We start from the raw sequence: 20,031 nt of genomic DNA on the forward strand, positions 1-20,031 counted from the left end.
TGGTACTAGAAAGCAATGCTGGCGGCTGCCTTTATTTTTTCCCTCTCTGCAGTTTAGTGTTATATTCCTAGCACACCTTTGACTACCTGCTCTGGCGTAGCTCAAATCCAGTTATCCTCCTCATTGCTCTGCAGCCTCAGACTCTATTGGCCCACATAGCTGCAGTACTCTGGCTTTCACTCCTACTCTTCCCCAACCCAATGGACCCATCATGAGTTCTTTTGTAATTATCTTGTAGGAATGAGTGAAGAATTCCTTGTGGCTATTTCTCAAGGGTGGCACGCTGGCCCCAGACTCGCATTCTGTGACTGTTCCCATCCCACTGCATGCCATGGCATGGAGATCTTTAGAAAAAAGGGAACTTCCGTACCCAGCTGGTGGAGCCCAGGCAGCCCAAGTGCATAGACCTGGGCTCTAGCAGTGCCTTTATGTCAGTCTCGGGAAGCCCTTCCCCCAGTGTGTTGGAATTTCCCAGTGGTTAAGGGTCTATGCTAAATATGGACTTGGATTTTTCAGTACAAGGAAACTTGGCCACTAGGATTGGGGCTTCCTTGACTGTTGTGTACAACAGAGTGTTTGAAACAAATCAAAACAAAATACAGGCCAAGGACACAATTAATGTTGGTGTGTAAAGACTGAAATCTAGGGGTCTTTGTCTTGAAAGAAAATTCTAGTGTAGCCCTTTTATTTAAATATCTAGAAACATTGTGCCTTTTTTCCCCCAGTGGTAAATTGTAAGCATGGCTGTGAAGATATGAGTACTAGCAATTTTAATGAGACTCTTTACCTGACTGCTTCTTAAGGAAATTACTGGGTTAATAAATCACTTTAATCTGAAGATCTCAAAGCACTCTTTAAACCCTGAAGCTGTGAAACACCAGTCTCAGATGCCAGCTATATGCTGATTCTACAGGCAAACTGTGTCTGTCTTCTCAGTGTAGTAAGTCAGTGGTAGAGCTGGGGAAAGAAAAGAAGAGTTCTAAATCCCAGTTGCCTGCTCTGATAACTCACTAAACTGTTCCTCTACCAAAGCTCAGACACTCTAGCCTAAGAGGCTTCATTTTTATCCTTCAAATGTTTGTGGTTTAACTTGTGCTATTGAAAGATCCTGTAATTGAAATAGTCTGTTCTGATTTCTTATCAGAACTGAAAGTCCTGTCACTTCCCTTCCCCAAATTGCGTGCAGAGATGCATCATAATGCACTTTCTACCAAATGATTAAAAAAGGGCTATGGAGAGGATGCGGGACAGGTGCTCGATGATTATACTAAGGAATAAAACAGCAAGTTGCTTGTATTAGCATAACATGAATACTTATTTTGTCTAAGCAAAAATGTTCATACCAAAGGCTGATCTTAGCAGACAGGTGACTGACTGACACACATTTTCTGTTAATGCTTTTTGAAGCAATATTTCTTTAGAGAGTTTATTTAGACCATAAGTATAAATACTTTAATTTAAACATTCTTGGAGGGGGTTAACAGATTTTACTGTAATCTGATATTTAAATCCTGATTTTACTTCCTGATTTGTAGGTATCATAGTAAGCTTTCTTCTGCTAGTATGCTGGCAGCTAGGTACTTGAGGATTTGTAACTGATATTGTAAAATAACTCCTGGAGACTTTTGCTTATTCACTTAAACTATTCAGTTAGGCTCCTTTCTATAATTCCTGCTACACTTGCTGGCAGAAGTACATAAATTACTCTAAAGTTTATAGATGTGAACATAGAAGCTACCAAAACTAGATAGCACATTACAAGCTGTGATATGAGTGCTTACAACCAGAATACTTATCTGCTGGTCCATTGGATTGCTGGAACTAGTGTACTAACTACACAAAAGCAAGTCATACAGAATTTAAAGCTAAATCACTGAACTGCACAAACTGGCAAGCAAACTTTTTGCACCAGCATGTGTGCTTGCATCCATTTTCTCTCTCCTCAATGTAAACCATTACCCCCTTAACATAAAATTGAAATCTTTACATTTCAGTTGGTTACTGGAAGTTGGAGAAGCATGACCCACAACTGCAGTTCCTATTGGTGTGTGCACAGCTCTATAATTTGGTGTTAAAATCTCTGAAGTGGTGGGAGAAAACAAGAAGAAATTTGAAAGTATAATTTGCCCTTCTTTACAACAGTGGAATTTACTTCATCAATGGATAGTAATTCCCATCAGATGACAAGAACACCAAGTTTTCTAGGGAAAGAGAAGTAATTTTTGTCCTGTTTGTTGTGGTTGAAACTGCTGACCAGAATTCTTTGGATCCTTCCTGTTTCTGCTGAATTTCAAACATAAGTTGTTACAGAAACTTATGTATATATCTTTCATTGAGGAGAACCTGATCAGAAGAAAAACATTTCCTGTTGCTTTCTGTTTCCTGTGAGCAACAAAATACGAACTTGCTGTTGGGGGTTAGAGGAAAATATATAATGCTTTGTCACTAAAACACTTGGTTTTTTGTGTAGTGAGATTCATCATGTACAAGGGATCTTTGTGCAATTTCAGACTACAGTAAACTGTACAAATCAGAGTAAGTGCTAGGATGGAGACTTCAGTTGCACAAATTGAGGTTTCTTCAGCATACATAAGTGTGTCCAGGCATGTGTGTTTGAAGTGGGGCGGCTGTTGAGTTCTCACGACATAGTTTAAACACAGCTTTGTTATTTTAAGTATTAGTAAGGTTGTTTAAACAAACTATACACAGTTCAATTTAGTCCTCGGTATTGGAATCCATTTTAGATTTTATATTGTAATATAAAATGAAACAAACTAGGGCTGTCAATTTTAAATGCCATTAACTCACGTGATTAACTCAAAGTAATCACGATTTAAAAAATTAGTCGTGATCGCAGTTTTAATCAACTGTTAAGCAATAGAATAACAAGTGAAATTTATTAAATATATTTGGATTTTTTTCATCTTTTCAAATTTATTGATTTTAATTACAAAACAAAATACAACATTTACACTGCTCACTTTATATTATTATTATTTTGGATTACAAATATTTGCATTGTAAAAATGATAAAAGAAATAGTATTTTCAGTTCACTTCATACAAGTACAGTAGTGCAGTCTCTTTATCGTGAAAGTGCTATTTACTAATGTAGATTTTGTTTAGTTAGTTTTTGAGTTCAGTTATGTCACAAACAATGTAAAAATTCAGAGCCTACAAGTCTACTCAGTCCTACTTCTTGTTCAGCCAAGTAACTAAGACAAGGAAATCCGTTTACATTTACGGGAGATAATGCTGTCTGCTTATTATTTACAATTTCACCTGAAAGTGAGAACAGGCATTCACATGGCTCTTTTGTAGCTGGCATTATAAGGTGTTTACATGCCAGATATGCTAAACATTCGTATGCCCCTTCATGCTTTGGCTTTCATTCCAGAGGACATGCTTCCATGCTGAGGATGATCTTTTTTTTTAAAAAAAAAAACAAAAAAAAAAAACATTAATTAAATTTGTGACTGAACTCTTTGGGGGAGAATCGTATGACTCCTGCTCTATTTTACCCAAATTCTGCCATATATTTCATGTTATAGCAGTCTCGGATGATGGCCTAGCACAGGGGTCAGCAACCTTTCAGAAGTGGTGTGCCGAGTCTTCGTTTATTCACTCTAAGGTTTCACGTGCCAGTAATATATTTTAATGTTTTTAGAGGGTCTCTTACTATAAAATGTAACTAAACTATTGTTGTATGTAAAGTGAATAAGGATTTTAAAACATTTAAGAAGCTTCATTTAAAATTAAATTAAAATGCAGAGCCTCCTCAGACCGGTGGCCAGGACCTGGGCAGTGTGTGCCACTGAAAATCAGCTTGCATGCTGCCTTTGGCACACGTGCCATAGGTTGTCTACCCTGGCCCAGCACATGTTGTTCATTTTAAGAACACTTTCACTGCAGATTTGACAAATCTCAGAGAAGGTACCAATGTGAGATTTCTAAAGATAGCTACAGCCCTTGACCCAAGGTTTAAGAATCTGAAGTACCTTCCAAAATCTGAGAGGGACGAGGTGTGGAGCATGCTTTCGGAAGTCTTAAAAGAGCAACACTCCAATGCGGAAATTACAGAACCCAAACCACCAAAAATCAACCTTCTGCTGGTGACATCTGACTCAGATGATGAAAATGAACATGCTTCAGTCCACACTGCTTTGGATCGTTATCGAGCAGAACCTGTCATCAGCATGGACTCATACCCTCTGAATTGGTGGTTAAAGCATGAAGGGACATAAGAATCTTTAGGGCATTTGGCATGTAAATACCTTGCGACACCAGCTACAACTGGGCCATGGGAATGCCTGTTCTCACTTTCAGGTGACGATGTAAACAAGAAGTAGGTAGCATTATCTTCTGGTAATGTAAACAAACTTGTTTGTCTGAGCAATTGGCTGAACAAGAAGTGGGACTGAGTGGATTTGTAGGCTGCAAAGTTTTACATTGTTTTGGTTTTGAGTGCAGATTTTTTTGTACGTAATTCTACATTTGTAGGTTCAACTTCCATGATAAAGAGATTGCACTACAGTACTTGCAATGGTGGGGATTGAAAAATACTATCTTTTGTTATTTACAGTGCAAATATTTGTAATTAAAAATAAATTGAGCACTGTACTCTTTGGATTCTGTGTTTTAATTGAAATCAATATATTTGAAAATGTAGAAAACATCCCCCAAAAATTAAATACGTGATATTCTATTGTTGATTAATAATGAGATTAATCGCGGTTAATTTTTTTAATTGCTTGACAGCCCTAAAACAAATTACTCTTCTTCCTCAGATATGCATCTCTGTTGCCTCCTGTAGAAGATGAGTAGATAGCGGGGTAGATTTGTTTTAAATCAGTTTGATTTAAATCATGATTTAAATCACTAGTCAAGAAGACTCAATTTAATCATGGTTCTCTACATAAAAGTGTATTCCTGTTGGTTGTTATAACCTTAATCCATATTCTTGACAATTCAGAGATAGATGTAGACTTCATTTTTAGAAGGTACACACTATACATTTTTTAAATAGTGATTTAGTTTGAAAACTTTTCAGATTATGATATAGCTGTAAAACTAATGAATGATTGTTTGGTTATTTCATTTACTAAAGGTAATTGAAGCAGGTATTTATGAAGTCATTGGGAGGTGAACTGTCTCCAGTTCAACAGGTTAATCATTAATATTTGGAGTATTTTCTTGCCATGTTGTATTAGAAGGAGAACGTCACCAGACAGACATTTGTAAATAGTTTTATTTAAAACAACAACGTTAAGTATTCTGGATTTTTTTCTTTAACAGCAAACATATTTTAACAAAACAAGCATATGTCCCTTGCTTCTCACATTTATCTCCAGACTTCTTCTCCTTGTCCAGATCTATTCCGCCCCCAACAATCTTCTATTCATTGAACTTTTTGAAACTTTGCACTCTTAGAGAGAGGTGAGGGATTGACTCTGAGTACACAAATTTGTAGAGGGACAATAGAGTTGAGATTTGTTAGTTCTCACCTCTATTTTATTTATTTAAAAACATTTTTGCTGTTAACAAGCATGTTACCTCTAGAGACACAAATGCACAGTTTGAAAACTGCAAAACTAAGCATCGCTGATGGTATCTTCTAGATTGAGCACTGAGTCCCATTGGGTGGGTAAATTAACCTAAATAATCTATACAGAAGCCTGTGGACTTCATAAAATTAGGTTCCTAATCCATTAACTATTGGAACTCCTTTACAAAACTTTTCTTAAACATTACATGAATATATTGTCTCATACTATAGAATTAGAATTTATAATCCCTGTTCCATGATGAGATATCTTTGAGCTGTAATGTATCTTTAGATAGATTTTTTTTTTTCCCTCAAAAAGCATTTTATCAACAAAATCAGATTTAAATTTAAAACTGTTTTTGTGGGTTTGTTTTTTTTTTTAAATAATTGATTTTTATCCACCCTGATAGGTAGCTGCTGCTTCTCTTAAAAGCCAAGCTGGTAAAAAAGGAGAATCTCCAGTCTGAAATTTTCTCCCCAGTACTTCATCGAAGAACAGTGTGGTAGATGCAACATCTTTCAGGACAGCTTTTAAAAGCTTTGTTTTCCTAATCTTGTTTTGAAAGATGAGTAGAAGTGCCAGGAGGGAGGATAACCAGTTTCCTTCCCTTCTCAAAACTGCAAGTGCTCTGGCTGTGTTGGCACATGAGCCTGCATCACAAGAGGCTTTAGCTTGTGCTTTGGTCGTTCCCGCAGTCTGATGGAATTGGTTTCTGGCAGCAGAACAAAATATCAGTCTGCTTCATTGCTACTTGAAGCACAGCTTCAGGGATGCCTCTACCAATCCTAGAGGGCAAACTGAAGAAAAAGAGCCCGAACACCACAGACACCATTGTTCGTTTTCTCCATTTGGAAGTGTCTTGTGAAACACTGACAACTGAGGTTAAAATTTCACAGCTGTCCAGACCCTTAACATACAAACAAATCTTTAGGAGCAAGCACTTGGCAAAGCCATCATTCCTGTGGCCTTTCCCTGGTTGACTGCAGTTGTTGGTAGGTTTGCCTGTTTCCTTAACCAGTGGATGCCAACAGTCTAAGTGGGTGTTATCTGTAGTAAGGGGTACTGTTTCATTCCCTTTCCTTTGTCCCCAGATCATGAAGGCCCTGGGTGTGTGTGTAGGTAAAATTAAATTTGCATTTAAAGAAAGGCTTAACCATTTAATTATGTACGTAGAATACACCATATTCTCCTCAATTACAGCACTTGCAGTGTTTTCTGAGAGTTTACAAATAAATTAAACAGTTAATATTAATTTAAAGAAATTTAGCACTGTCAGATTTTCTTGTCCTGAATTTATCTCAACTCGGATGTTGTCCATTCCCACAAATTCACAGGGAGGTGAATCTTGAGTATGCCTTGAATAAAGTGAATGTAGATTTTTTTTTTTTAAACCCTTTAATTATAAGTTGTATTTTTGTTGTTTAGCTGAGGTAGAACACCAATTTTCAGCAAATTTTAATTGCTCTCTTTTAAAATGGCTGGCATCTTTTGCTCTCATTGGGAAGGAAGCCATGTGTTGCCCTTGGCAAAGATGGTCACGAGCACCTGCATTCACTCATTCCTCACAGTGCTCTTCTGCTTTCTGCACAAAATGTCCTTGAAAATCAGAACTTGTAATCTGGAACCACAAACATATTTATTAGTTACAATTGTATGGTTATTGCATGATATCACTGCAAGGCAGGATTATGATTGTTTGGATGCCTTAATTGTGTATTTCTGTAACTTAATGTGTTTGGGTTAAATTTAATCTTAAAAGAAATCCAGTATCCTTTGCTTGCTTGTTTTAGGGATAGTTAAAACATCCCCTGTAATACCTTGACTATAAACTACTGCTACTCAGGGCTTGTCTATACTGACACTTTACAGCACTGCAACTTCCTTGCTCAGGGGTGTGAAAAAACACCCCCCTGAACGCAGCAAGTTTCAGTGCTGTAAAGCACCAGTGTAGACAGTGTACCAGCGCTGATAGCTATGCCCCTTGTGGAGGTGGGCTTTTTTTAGAGCGCTGGGAAAGCGCTCTCCCAGCACTCCGCTGCGACTACACAAGTTACGTTAAAGCGCTGCCGCCAGTATAAACTAGCCCTCAGCTTTAATTTCACCTTTTTAAAGTTTTTTGTGTAGCATTGGAATACAAATGGTTTGCCTATTGGGGTTGACTGGTTTCATCTTCTCAGTGGGATCCTTCAGCAGTTCTTGCAGAGTCCAGATGGTCATTTCTCTGACACAAGAAATTGGTTCCTGCAAAGCATGGTAAACATTTTTTTGGGACCAAGAAAGAGCATTTGAGTGTCCACTGTTCTGCAGCTGAGAGAGAACAAGGGGATTATTTAATTTCTCCTGGTTCCCAAGATATTCTCTTCCTTTCTGTTTTACTTAGGGGGAGGTTTTCAAATGCACAAGAAGGCATTTCAAGTACAGGAGAAGGAATTAACACCCACTTTCCATTTGACAGTCAGTAGGAATTTGGACTATTGTAATCCATTCTAGTTAGGCCTACTCTGGAACATTAATTGAAAAGTTCCTCTAGTACAGAAAGCTGTGGCAAGTTGACTTAATGAGTTGCATGCACATGACTGCAATACTGCACCTATGCTCTGAACTGCACTGGCTTCCCATCTGCTTCTAGGTGTAACTGAAAGGTGTTTTCAACCCATAAAATTTTAAGAGTTGGGGATTACTCTAAAAGGATTATTATTCCACATGTACCAATATCAATGCTATTTAAGTACAGTATCCAGCCCTTAATTATGAGGGTTCCAGACACTAGAGAAATCCAGGTGAACTTAGTCAATTTTTACAATACTCTCCAATCACCCAGCTTTGAGACACCCATATCTGATTAAGCTATTAAATATCAGATTGCTTCTTGATCAGTGGCCTAACCACAGATTGTTTAAGGTTGGTTCGTGTCTTTGTCTCCAAATTAATAAACCTAAATTTCCCCCTCCCTTTTTCCCCTTCTTCCCCCCCCCACCCCCCCACAAACAAACAAACAAAAAAAACCCTGGCTTTTATCAATCAGAAGTATTCTTCCTTCAGATCACAGTGAACACCCATCACGTTTCCAAGTGTTCTACAGGAGACCTGGAGAAACTTGCTGGGGGCAAGTGATTGAAGCAGCCAAACTGCTGATCTGCTGACATCTGATTAAAGTTGAAAGCTATTAATTCATCTCTTCCCTTGGTGTGTTTTGAGGCTCCCCTTTTCAGTGGATTGCAGGGTTCTGTGTATGCTCCCTATTCCCATATGTCTAGGTGATTGAAAGAGACTCCTCTAGTTAAATCCTATATTAGTCTACTAGTGAGATAATAGTGTCGTGTGAGGTGCTTACTAACCGTGCCTTGAGTGCAGAACTATCACTCTTGCTCCTTAAGTTTGACAGAGACTAAAGACTGTAGCAGACATCTGTCCTAGATTCATGTTGACACTGCAGTATCCATCTGACATTTTTTAAATCCAAGCTGCCATCTCTCCCAGTTCTCTCTCCTTTTCCCTCTCTTCCCAACAATCTCATCTCCCACTTGCTCTTTAGTATTGCCTTCTGTTGTATTCCTCCCTCCCTTTGCTTTTTGCCTCCTTTGGTTGCTTGCCCTGACCTGAAGGTACTGTTGTTCCTTTTTCACTAAGTGACATGAATCTAGTGGATTTTCACTTCACTGCTGTTGCTGATAGTGCTATCTTTCTGCAGAATCAGCAGAGTTGTAAACATGATTCATTGCTGAGGGAATGAGAGATTTATTTGTTCTTTTCAGTTGCTTCTTTATAGATTGCCCCATCAGCAAAAGAAGATCCTGTCTGGCTGTACTGCTGTTGCTGTAGTGCTTCCGCAGCAAGAACAGCATAGTAAAATTGACTATTTTGTCAGTTGACCTGTGTTGTTGCTTTTGTATTAGTCCTGTGGGAATACTGCGCCAAAACATTGAAAACTCTGCCACAGTAATTTAAAATTCTGCATATTTTATTTGTCAAAATAACACTATATAATCATGCCATTTTCAGTTATTTTTGGTAATTTATTTAAAAACCAATGTCCGCAAGTATGTAACAATAAAGACAAGAACAGATTTCCCCCAGGAATAAAGAGTTAAAGAAGCCTCTATTTTATGCTTTTTGTTGGGCACCTCAGTATGGGTGTGCCGCACATCTTGGGGGGGAAAACTCTGCCCCTTTTGATCTCAGACACCCGCACCTACTACCCCTCAGAGCCCAGCTGTGCGGCACCCTCTTCCCCCACCCTTCCCCCCCAAGAGATCCAGAGGGAGAAACAGCCTGATGCTGGGTCCCAGGCTTATACGGAATTTTCTGCACGCCACCGCCTTCCTTCAGGACCTGCTGGGAACTGCAGCTGCCCAGAACCCTCCAGCTCCCCCTTCTCTCCTCCCCTCCTCCCCCACAGTGTCCTGTATTTGGGAGCTGGAGAGCTGGGCTCTGCTGGATCCAGCAGCCCCTAGTGGCAGCCAGCAGCTCTGCAGCATCAATTCTATAGGGAAAAATGAAATTTGGCACAGAATATTAATTCTACATTGTGCAGTGGTGCAGAATCCCCCCCATGAGTACTATATGCAGAAACACAGGCATGGTTCATGGATAATTTAAATCCTTGATCTAATTGTTCTGGCACTCATGGTCTCTAGAAGTCAAGGCAATCTTGTTTGCCTTAAAATAAATATATTTTTAGATTATGTAAAGGGATTTTCTTCATGCTGGTCATCTGGGTTTTTTCCTGTCAGTTTGTCATATCTACACTTGTCTGATATAGGTTAGAAAACGGTTTCTTCCCATTTTTTCCACAAGTCTAGTGATATTTGGTATTTTCTTCAAGCCCTAGCTCCAGGAATCAAGTGATAACATGAAAATCTTCACTATAATTTAAAAATTTGTTAGCCTTCATGCTTGTAGAGAAACTTGAAAATTTGGATTCTCAAAGCAGAAATAACAAAAAGCAAATACCTCCCCCTTCCCTCCCACCCACTCCCTATCCCCCCTAATCTTATGACTCTTCGGAGCTTCACCCAGTTTTTTTGGCAATATTGTAACCGGTAGGCATAATCTGCAATATGCCAGGCACTCTATCTGACACTTTGTACAGTCACTGAGCTTGCTAGGTCAACTACAACTGATTGAATTTATGTAATAGCAGTGCTTAAAAATTTCTGAAATCTTCATAGAAGTGAATGCTGAAGTTCCTCAATATTTAGGCACCAAGTTAAATGGCCTGATTATCAATACATGTCAGTGAGTTGTGGGTACTTGGCACCTCTGAAAATCAGGGTCACTTCTTTAACTACATAAACATGGATTTGTTAACCTAGCTGTAGACACCCAAGTTTGAAAACTGGCCTATTGATTCAGGTGCTGTAGATTAAGCTGGTCACTTCTCAGCCTGTTAAATACATGCCATGAGTTGGGTTTTGTGGCTTTTTTTGATAAGAACAAATATGATTTTGGGATAATGTAACCTTTCATATAAGGCTTTATACCATACAGTCCTGTGCTGACTAATGCTGCCCATCAAAAAAATTGGTCATTGATTTGACAGATATCTGTTCCACTCTGAGTGAGGCAAAAACAGTTGAAGAGTTTTTACAAGCTTCAGGGAAGAAGCTTCCCTGAAATTTTGTTACACAGACAGAACTCTAGGAAACTGTCTGATCAGTAGACATTTCTTTGTAGGCTTGAATGGGGAAAGGAAGAGGCTGTTTGCCAAAAGGCACAATGTTCATGTTTCTCTACAAGAAAATAATTCCTATACTGTAACAGATCATCTGCCGGAAAGATTGCACTTGTTAGGGGGCTTATTCCTTCACTCACTTACTTCCCTGGTCCTTCTCGCATGAACAGAGAGCAACAATACCCGAAGTCCAAAGGTGCAAACAATTCGACGTTTATTGGGGTGAACTTCCAGCAAGCATGATTCCAGTTTCCTTCCTTAGTGTCCCCCTTCCCAGCTCTGACACCACAGAGCCTTACCTGCATCCCTGTTCCCATTCCTGCCCTTAGCAAAACATGATTCCAAATTCCCCAACCCCCATTCACTGTTCCCATTTCCCCCCCCCACCCACACACTTCCTGATTGACTGCAGACCATATAGTAAAACTTGAGTTCTGCTTAGCTATACCTTAACCAATCATTTTACTGAAATTTAACTAACCAATCCTAACATACTGTAACATGATTATTTAACCAACTATATCCCACCACCTTAATTAGTTTACACCCAGAAAAATTAATTGTACAGCAGACAGAATCAATCACAGAACCAGACAGAAATTATACAGACAAACAATAGGGAAATGGGGACTACAATGATAGAACAACACAGAAATGAGGAAATAAATTGGTTAGCCTCTAAGGTGCCACAAGTACTCCTTTTCTTTTTACAGAAATGAGGATTTCACATCCCAGCTATTGATAAGTGAGTTCTTGCCAGATAGGATGCTATCAAACTAAGTTTTCTTTTACATCTTCTAGGCACTTCCCTTTCCCTGGAGGTGATAGGCATTATCAGGTCAGGATTGGATTCCTAATAGCCCAATAGCACCTTATTTCGATGTGATTAGTTTGGAATGTGAGGATGGGATCTTTCGCTTCCCAGCTTATGGCTGCCTCTGCTGCTTAGCCAAAGGCCTTAGCCTAAGCACAGGGCCTCAGACTGTTACAGTAAGAGAAGGCTCTTACACCGGCAGACAGTGATTTTGATTCTTTCTTTTATACCTCTATAACTAGCTAAGTGATACGAATACACCTAAATTCTTAGAGTATAGGCCTTTACAGACAGGCCTGAATATTTATATCCTAACAGCACTTACAGCCAGATGGCTTTGGCTGTACTATTCAGTACATAAGAATTACCATACTGTGTTAAACCAACAGTCCATCTAGTCCAGTATCCTGTCTTCTGACTGCGGCTGGTGCCAGATAATTCAGAGGGAATGAACAGAACATCCATCCGCTGTCATCCAGTCCCATTTTTCTGGCAGTTGGTGGTTTAGGGACACACGGAGCATGGGGTTGTGTCCCTGGCATCTTAGCCACTGATGGACCTATTAGCCATCTTCTATGAACTTTTTCTAATTCTTCTTTGAACCCAGTTATACTTTTGGCCTTCACTACATCCCCTGGCAATGAGTTGCACGGGTTGACTTTGCGTTGTGTGAAGAAGTAATTCCTTATGTATGTTTTAAACCTGCTGCCTATTAATTTCATTTGGTGACCCCTATTTCTTGTGTTGTGTGAAGGAGTAAATAAAACTTGTTGTTCATTTCTCCACAACATTCATGATTTTATAGACCTCTATCATCTCTTCCCCCCCCCCCCTTTTTAGTCATCGCTTCACTACAATAGGATTTTAACAAAAAAAAAAAAAGGTTGGAAAATAATGCTGATGAACTTTCAGAAATACATATTTTAGAGTTCTGTACTACAACCATAAAAGGTAAGCTGTTTTAGAGCATGTCCTTTTGTTTAAAAAATAAAAATAAATAAAAATGAAACCTCTTAACCTTGTAATCTAAACCATTTTGAAATTTGACTTGTAAAGCTGACTGGATACTGGGTATTTAAGAGGAACTTAATCTTACCTTATGGCCTCTACACATGATAGTCAATGTAATGTTTTAGACTTTATAAAAAGGCATAATCAAAAATTTTTTTGTCAGACTATTCCTCCACTTCCTGATGTGTGCATTAGCCGTTGTAGAATACTTAAATGCTTTAATCCAGAGTATTGGGGTTTTGCCATTTCCACGGATTGTGGGGCAAAACTGACATTTGTATGTTCTAGGGCTGTCAAACGATTAAAAAGATTAATTGCCCGATTCAAAAGATAATAGAATGCCATTTATTTAAATATTTTTGGATGTTTTCTACATTTTCAAATATATTGATTTCAATTACAACACAATACAAAGTGTACAGTGCTCACTTTTTTATTTATTTTTGATTACAAGTATTTGCACTGTAAAAAAAAAATAGTAATTTTCAATTCATCTAATAAAAGTACTGTACTGCAATCTCTTTTATCATGGAAGTTGAACTTACAAAGGTAGAATTATGTACAAAAACATTGTTTTATTTTTAATCAGTGTAAAATTTTAGAGCCTGCAAGTCCACTCAGTCCTACTTTTTGTTCAGCCAGTTGCTCAGACAAACAAGTTTATTCACATTTGCAGGAGATAATGCTGCCCACTTCTTGTTTACAATGTCCTCTGAAAGTGAGAACAGGTGTTCTCATGGCACTATTATAGCCAGCATTGCAAGATATTTACATGCCAGATGCGCTAAAGATTCATATGTCCCTTCTTGCTTCAACCACCATTCCAGAGGACATGCTTCCATACTGATGCGTGATTCTGCTTGATAACAATACAAAGCAGTGCAGAGCGACGCATATTCATTTTCATTATCTGAGTCAGATACCACAGTCAGAAGGTTGATTTTCTTTTTGGTGGTTCGGGTTCTGTAGTTTCTGCATTCGAGTGTTGCTCTTTTAAGATTTCTGAAAGCATGCTCCACATCTTGTCCCTCTGATTTTGGCACTTCTGATTCTTAAACCTTGGGTCAAGTGCTGTAGCTATTTTTAGAAATCTTACATTGGTTCCTTCTTTGTATTTTGTCAAGTCTGCCATGAAAGTGTTCTTAAAATGAACAACATGTGCTGGGTCATCATCCGAGACTACTATAACATGAAATATATGGCAGAATGTGGGTAAAACAGCAGGGGACATAAAATTCTCCCCCAAGGAGTTCAGTCACAAATTTAATTAATGCATTCTTTTTTTTTAATGAGCATCATCAGCATTGAAGCATGTCCTCCAGAATGGTGGCCAAAGCATGAAGGGGCATACAAATGTTTAGCACTTGCAGTGCCGGCTACAAAAGTGCCATGCAAATGCCTGTTCTCACTTTCTGTTGACATTGTAAATATGAAGAGGACAGCATTATCTACTGTAAATGTAAACTTGTTTGCCTTAGCGATTGGCTGAACAAGAAGTAGGACTGAGTGGACTTGTAGGCTCTGAAGTTTTACATTGTTTTGTTTTTGAGTGCAGTTATGTAACAATAAAAAATCTACATTTGTAAGTTGCACTTTCGTGATAAAGAGATTTCATTATAGTACTTGAATGAGATGAATTGAAATACACTATTTTTTCTTTTATTTATCATTTTTACAATGCAAATATTTGTAATAAAAATACAACACAGAATACAGTATATATGAAAATGTAGAAAAACATCTGAAATATATTTTTTATAAATTTCAATTGGTATTCTTATAATTTAACAGTGCGATTTCACGATTAATTTTTTGGAGTTAATCACATGAGTTAATCGACAGCCCTAGTATATTCCATTACTGGTGTTCTGGTGCCAATGTTTTGTAGACACATCTGATCAGCATTTGCTTGCTTTGCAGCTTAGTTCAAAAGTATTGTAAGCCACTTTGGGTTGTTTTAAATCTGAATGTATTAATGGATATTTACAGTCAGAAGTGTCCGTCAGAATATCTAGTCAAGCTACCCAATAACTTTTTTGTATTGTGTAATAAGCACTTGCATAGATTCTCTCATCTAATGGATCAAAAGAACCTTAAACATAAACAATGAAACCTGACAGGATAAAACTAGAACTCTTGAAAAAACATTTAGCACATGCTGCAGTACTTGAATGGTACTGTGCAGTACTAGAATGCTAGTGTGGGGTCGTACAGAGATATACAAATGTTGGCCTGTGCTGCATTTCAAAGAGTCTTGGTTTTCAAATATGCTTTTTCTTAATTGTTTACTAGGTGACAAGGCTCTGGATGGCTACAGTAAGAAAAAGTATGTCTGCAAGCTACTTTTCATCTTCCTCCTGGGCCATGATATTGACTTTGGCCACATGGAAGCTGTAAACCTACTGAGTTCTAACAGATACACAGAGAAACAAATTGTGAGTAATTTCTCAACCCTGAAGAAGGAAATATCTATGAAATGTCATACTGCCTAGTTTCCTATCCTGTCCTGCCTCACTATATAACTAGCTGCTTAAATAAATTGTGGGGTTTTTTGTGTTTGGTTTTTTTGTCCCCTCCCCACCCCCCCACCTTCTTTCTGCATGGTCTTAGCTTGGTTCTAGCTGGTATTGCAAAGTAACGTTTAGCTGTACAGATGAGTCCTTTACTTGTTTGGATAAGTAACTTTGAAGGATTTTGTTGCCTTTTTTAACCTCTAAAATAAATGTTGCACTAACTGCAACAGAAGACTAGTCATGTTACATTTTTAATGTACCTTACGAAGACACACACATTCCATTAGACAAGGTACTTTCTTTAAGTAGAACATTAGACATTTTATGGAATCCCACTCAGAGGAAAACCTATGTTTAGGGGGTAACTGAAAGGATACAGTCAAAGCTTAAAAAAAAAAAAATCAGATACTTAGGACCTCTGTTTAACAGCACATTTGGGGGTGAGAGGTAGGGAGGGGGAATAAACCAGAGTGAGTTTAGTTAACCGTCAGAATCTAGAAGGTTTATTCTCCTTTTTAGTGTCCCTAACAGGAGAACTAACATTTACTAGGAGCATGTGAAGTGATGGTTGTGACAAGTACTGAGCAGAGCACAGGTCTTTGAGGAGCAAAATTTATGATTTGGGTGGAATGTACATGTGATGGGTTTTTTGTTTGTTTTTTGTTTTTTTCCCTTCTGAAGACATTGCTGTTGTACTCTGCAACTCTGGACCTCTTTATTCTATTATTGGATTGAAATTCCAGGGACTTATTTACACAGAACTCTTGGGAGAGCTGTAAGGACAAGTATTGCTGGAGGGGAACTACATGAATTCATAGAATACCTTACAATATTAGCAAAAGACAGAAAATTAGTTTTAGCAGGCTTGATTTATCAGAAATACTTTCTTATTCCTTTTCTGAATCACAGGGATATCTTTTCATCTCAGTGCTAGTGAACTCCAACAGTGAGCTGATCCGCTTGATAAACAATGCAATCAAGAATGACCTGGCCAGTCGCAACCCCACCTTCATGGGACTAGCTTTGCATTGTATAGCCAATGTGGGTAGCCGGGAGATGGCAGAAGCATTTGCTGGAGAAATTCCAAAAATACTTGTAGCTGGGTATGTATTGTGTTTGAAACGACTGCACAGCAATAGGTAGTACTAGTGGTTCTCAGCATGAAATTAGGGGTCGAAAGCCATATTTAGGCACCTAAGTGACCTGATGTTCTAGAGGTGCCAATTGCCATCATTAAGAACTGAAGGTAAACCGTGCTCAACACACCTGAAAACCAGGTTGCTTGCTTAAGTGACTAAACATAGATATGGAAACTTAACTTTTTGCACACAAGTTAAAATATTTTGGCCTAATTACCTTGTGTCCTCTTTGGCTAATAACCCAAATTGCATTTTTGCAGATTCTAGTTCATTACCCACGTATCTATGAAGAATTTTTAAAAAGTATCTACTTTTTGTCCCAGAAGTGTGATCCCAAATATTTTGCTTGGGAGAACAAAAGCTGTTCCCTTTTTCCTGTTCAGATAAATCCTATTAAAATGGGCAGTGAATGAATCTGAAAACACCATACCTCAACTACAGATTTCCTTATTAGAAATGTACTCCATTGAAAACTCATTATTGCTGTCTATGATTTCATTAGGAAGGTGAAAACTTTTCTTGCACCGTATATTCCAGCTTCCTCCAAAATCCACATTCCCTTTCTAGGTGTACATAGGGATAGGCAAGGTTTTATATCCACAGGAAATCATTTGAGTGGCTGTTTTCTTTTAAATTGCCACTAATATTTTTTCCCTGTTTTGCCCAGCAAAACTGTGGCCAAAACAAAAGTTTTGCAACTATTAGCTGACTGGAGTTCACCCAATAACTGTGTAATGAGAAATTATGATCATAGGACTAGGCCTATGTACATGAGAATTCTCAGGACTTAAAAGAAATGAAAACCTCCAGGTAGTAATTCAGTTCAGTTCTGCTTTCTTTATTAGTATTAAGTATTCTTAATTTGTATGGATCCTTCTCATACATTTCTTTGAAATACTAACTAGAGTTTTGGTTGCCTCATTCACCTCTCATCATTGTAATAGAAAAATAATTGAATGTATTGCATACTAAAAAGACAATTGGGTTGTAAAGTCAAGCCCTCCAGATAGTGCCAGATGTACTTGCTTGTGCAAGATTAAGTCTGGCTTTGTTCATTCTGTGCACTGAATACGCCAAGGATCCTGTGGAAAAAGTTGCATATGATCATATAACTAGAAATTGCATCACAATGCACATGCAACCCTAATTGTGCACATGCAATTGTAAATCTGTCATTTTCTAACTTAAGAGCTTGACTTTGCCACTTAAAAACCATTCTTCCAAAGATTCTTTGTATGCAACTTCCTCAGTGGTTTTTTTATTATTATTATTTTTTATTTCTACCTATTTTCATTGTGTGCAGCTAACAATCCCCTATCATGTATCTTCATCAGGGGATTCACCATCCTTTCATAGGCGGTCGTTGAGCTTCTGCCTCATGTGTTGGTACCCAAAGGAGGATGGGACACTGAGTCATTTACTGGATCTGAAGGGAGCAGGCTCTGCAAGGCTCTCTTCTTCCTTTTCCTCTCCCTGGTCACTTCCACACATGCTCTGGCATTTTCCAGTTGCTCCTAGAACAGTGTTGTGGTGATACTGTTGTTGTGGCAACACCAGCATGGGGCTGGCTTGTTAGAAAAATCATAGTCAGTTACTTTGACTTTTCTGATGTACACAAGCAACAGAAGCTAAATAAATGGTGATTGAACATTGCAGAGCTCAGCCAAGCCTGAACAGAATTTCATGAGACAAGCAAAACCCTCAGGGTTTTGTCCTTGCTGAATTTCAAAAGTTATTCAGATTTTCATATTAAATCATCTAAATTTAGGATTCGCTACCAGCTCCCCATCAGATAAAGGGCTGCATTTAATTTTGTCTTACATCATGTGGCTGAAAGGAATACCTTTAGTTCCATAATATGTTATCAAGCAGGATACCACTACAGAAATCAAGTAATGCCCTAGAAATTTAAATGTATTAGCTTGTTCATGAATCACTTTTCCTAAAGATTTGTGAGTTATTCTTAACGGACAAGGCAAATTAAGTATATGAAGTTTGATGGTGCTTTCCAGACAGAATCTTTCGGTATCTCTTCTCTGGGAAATAAAGGTCATACAATATTTGTAAACCATTTTTCAACTACGAACATCTACCTTGAGATCCTGGTTTCACTCTCATCCCTTCTCTAATTTCAAATGTATTCTGACTGAATATCATTGGTATTGCTTTACCCTAGACTTATCACATCTCTAACACTAGTGTACTTCCAGCTGTAGAGTGAAGAAAAATCTCCTATGTACTGTTGCTTTAGAAGACGACGGAGTGTTGTCTCACTATTGCTTTTATGTTGCCAAATAGTGTTTAGCAAAGGATACAGAAGTTAAACTAGGTAGTTACACTCGTGTAACTAGCCAAATTTTTAAACCACTTATCAAAGTACTTAATAACAAATTTAAAGTAGTTGAAAGTAATTTAAATAATTAACTTGGGGATCTAATACTTTTAATAAAAAAACCAACAAAAACCTTGTGCTGGTTTCCATTCTTGTTTACTTCTGGATAATAGTGTTTAGCGGCCTGTGAAAAGCATGACCAGATACTGGTCCATTGTACCAAGACTCTTAATTTGGGCTGAAAAGAGGTGTTATCTTGCAGAGACACCATGGATAGCGTGAAGCAGAGTGCTGCCTTGTGCTTGCTGCGTTTGTATAGAACTTCTCCTGACTTTGTTCCCATGGGAGATTGGACATCCAGGGTGGTGCATCTTCTCAATGACCAGCATTTGGTAAGCTTATCATAGCATTATTTCTTCTGGGATGCCAAACATAAATAGTAATCATTTCAGCTTTTGGCCAAAAGGGAGGGTTACCAATTCTGGGGCCATGTAGTGGAGTTAGGGTGGATAAGAGGGAGTATCCAAGAAGTCTCACTTCCTTTTCTTTTCCTACTTGGAAAAAAATTGATAAAAGCCAGTTAGCTTATTTTAAGGTATCACTTACAACTATGGATTAATGCAAACTGAATTTTGGCTTTTAGGCTTAATAGTATAGTATAATCTTCCTTAGTGTAAACTTAAGGATAGATTTGGGTGTCTGGTACATAACAAATGTCCATCTTTCATTCGACGCTTTTAAACAATTGCACATGTTAAATATTTGAACAAAAACATTAGTAATTCTGTTTTCTTCCAGGGTGTGGTTACTGCTGCTACCAGTCTTATCACTACTTTGGCACAGAAGAACCCAGAAGAGTTTAAAACTTCAGTATCTTTGGCTGTCTCTAGGCTAAGCAGAGTAAGTCTCATTAAACAGCCGCAGAGAAATGTAACCAGGGCCGTTTAACTTTCTTGATCAGATTCACTTGGACTGAGTTAACAGACTTGGGTTACAGTTTACT

At 38.1% G+C, this 20,031-nt stretch overlaps 1 protein-coding gene across 5 annotated transcripts in view; it reads left to right on the plus strand.

The window, feature by feature from the left end:
- The window catches only part of AP2A2 (adaptor related protein complex 2 subunit alpha 2), a 98,779-nt gene that overhangs the window by 36,910 nt on the left and 41,838 nt on the right, over positions 1-20,031 (plus strand). For all 5 annotated transcript variants that reach the window (XM_084632245.1, XM_084632246.1, XM_084632248.1 and 2 more), the window contains exons 3-6: positions 15,337-15,479; positions 16,467-16,660; positions 19,291-19,420; positions 19,827-19,928. In XM_084632245.1, the coding sequence (XP_084488371.1) occupies positions 15,337-15,479; positions 16,467-16,660; positions 19,291-19,420; positions 19,827-19,928 (569 nt within the window). The remainder of the gene's footprint in view (positions 1-15,336; positions 15,480-16,466; positions 16,661-19,290; positions 19,421-19,826; positions 19,929-20,031) is intronic.

This window comes from Lepidochelys olivacea (assembly GCF_965140295.1).
Source record: "Lepidochelys olivacea isolate rLepOli2 genome assembly, chromosome: 6".
Lineage (NCBI taxonomy): Eukaryota > Metazoa > Chordata > Testudines > Cheloniidae > Lepidochelys > Lepidochelys olivacea.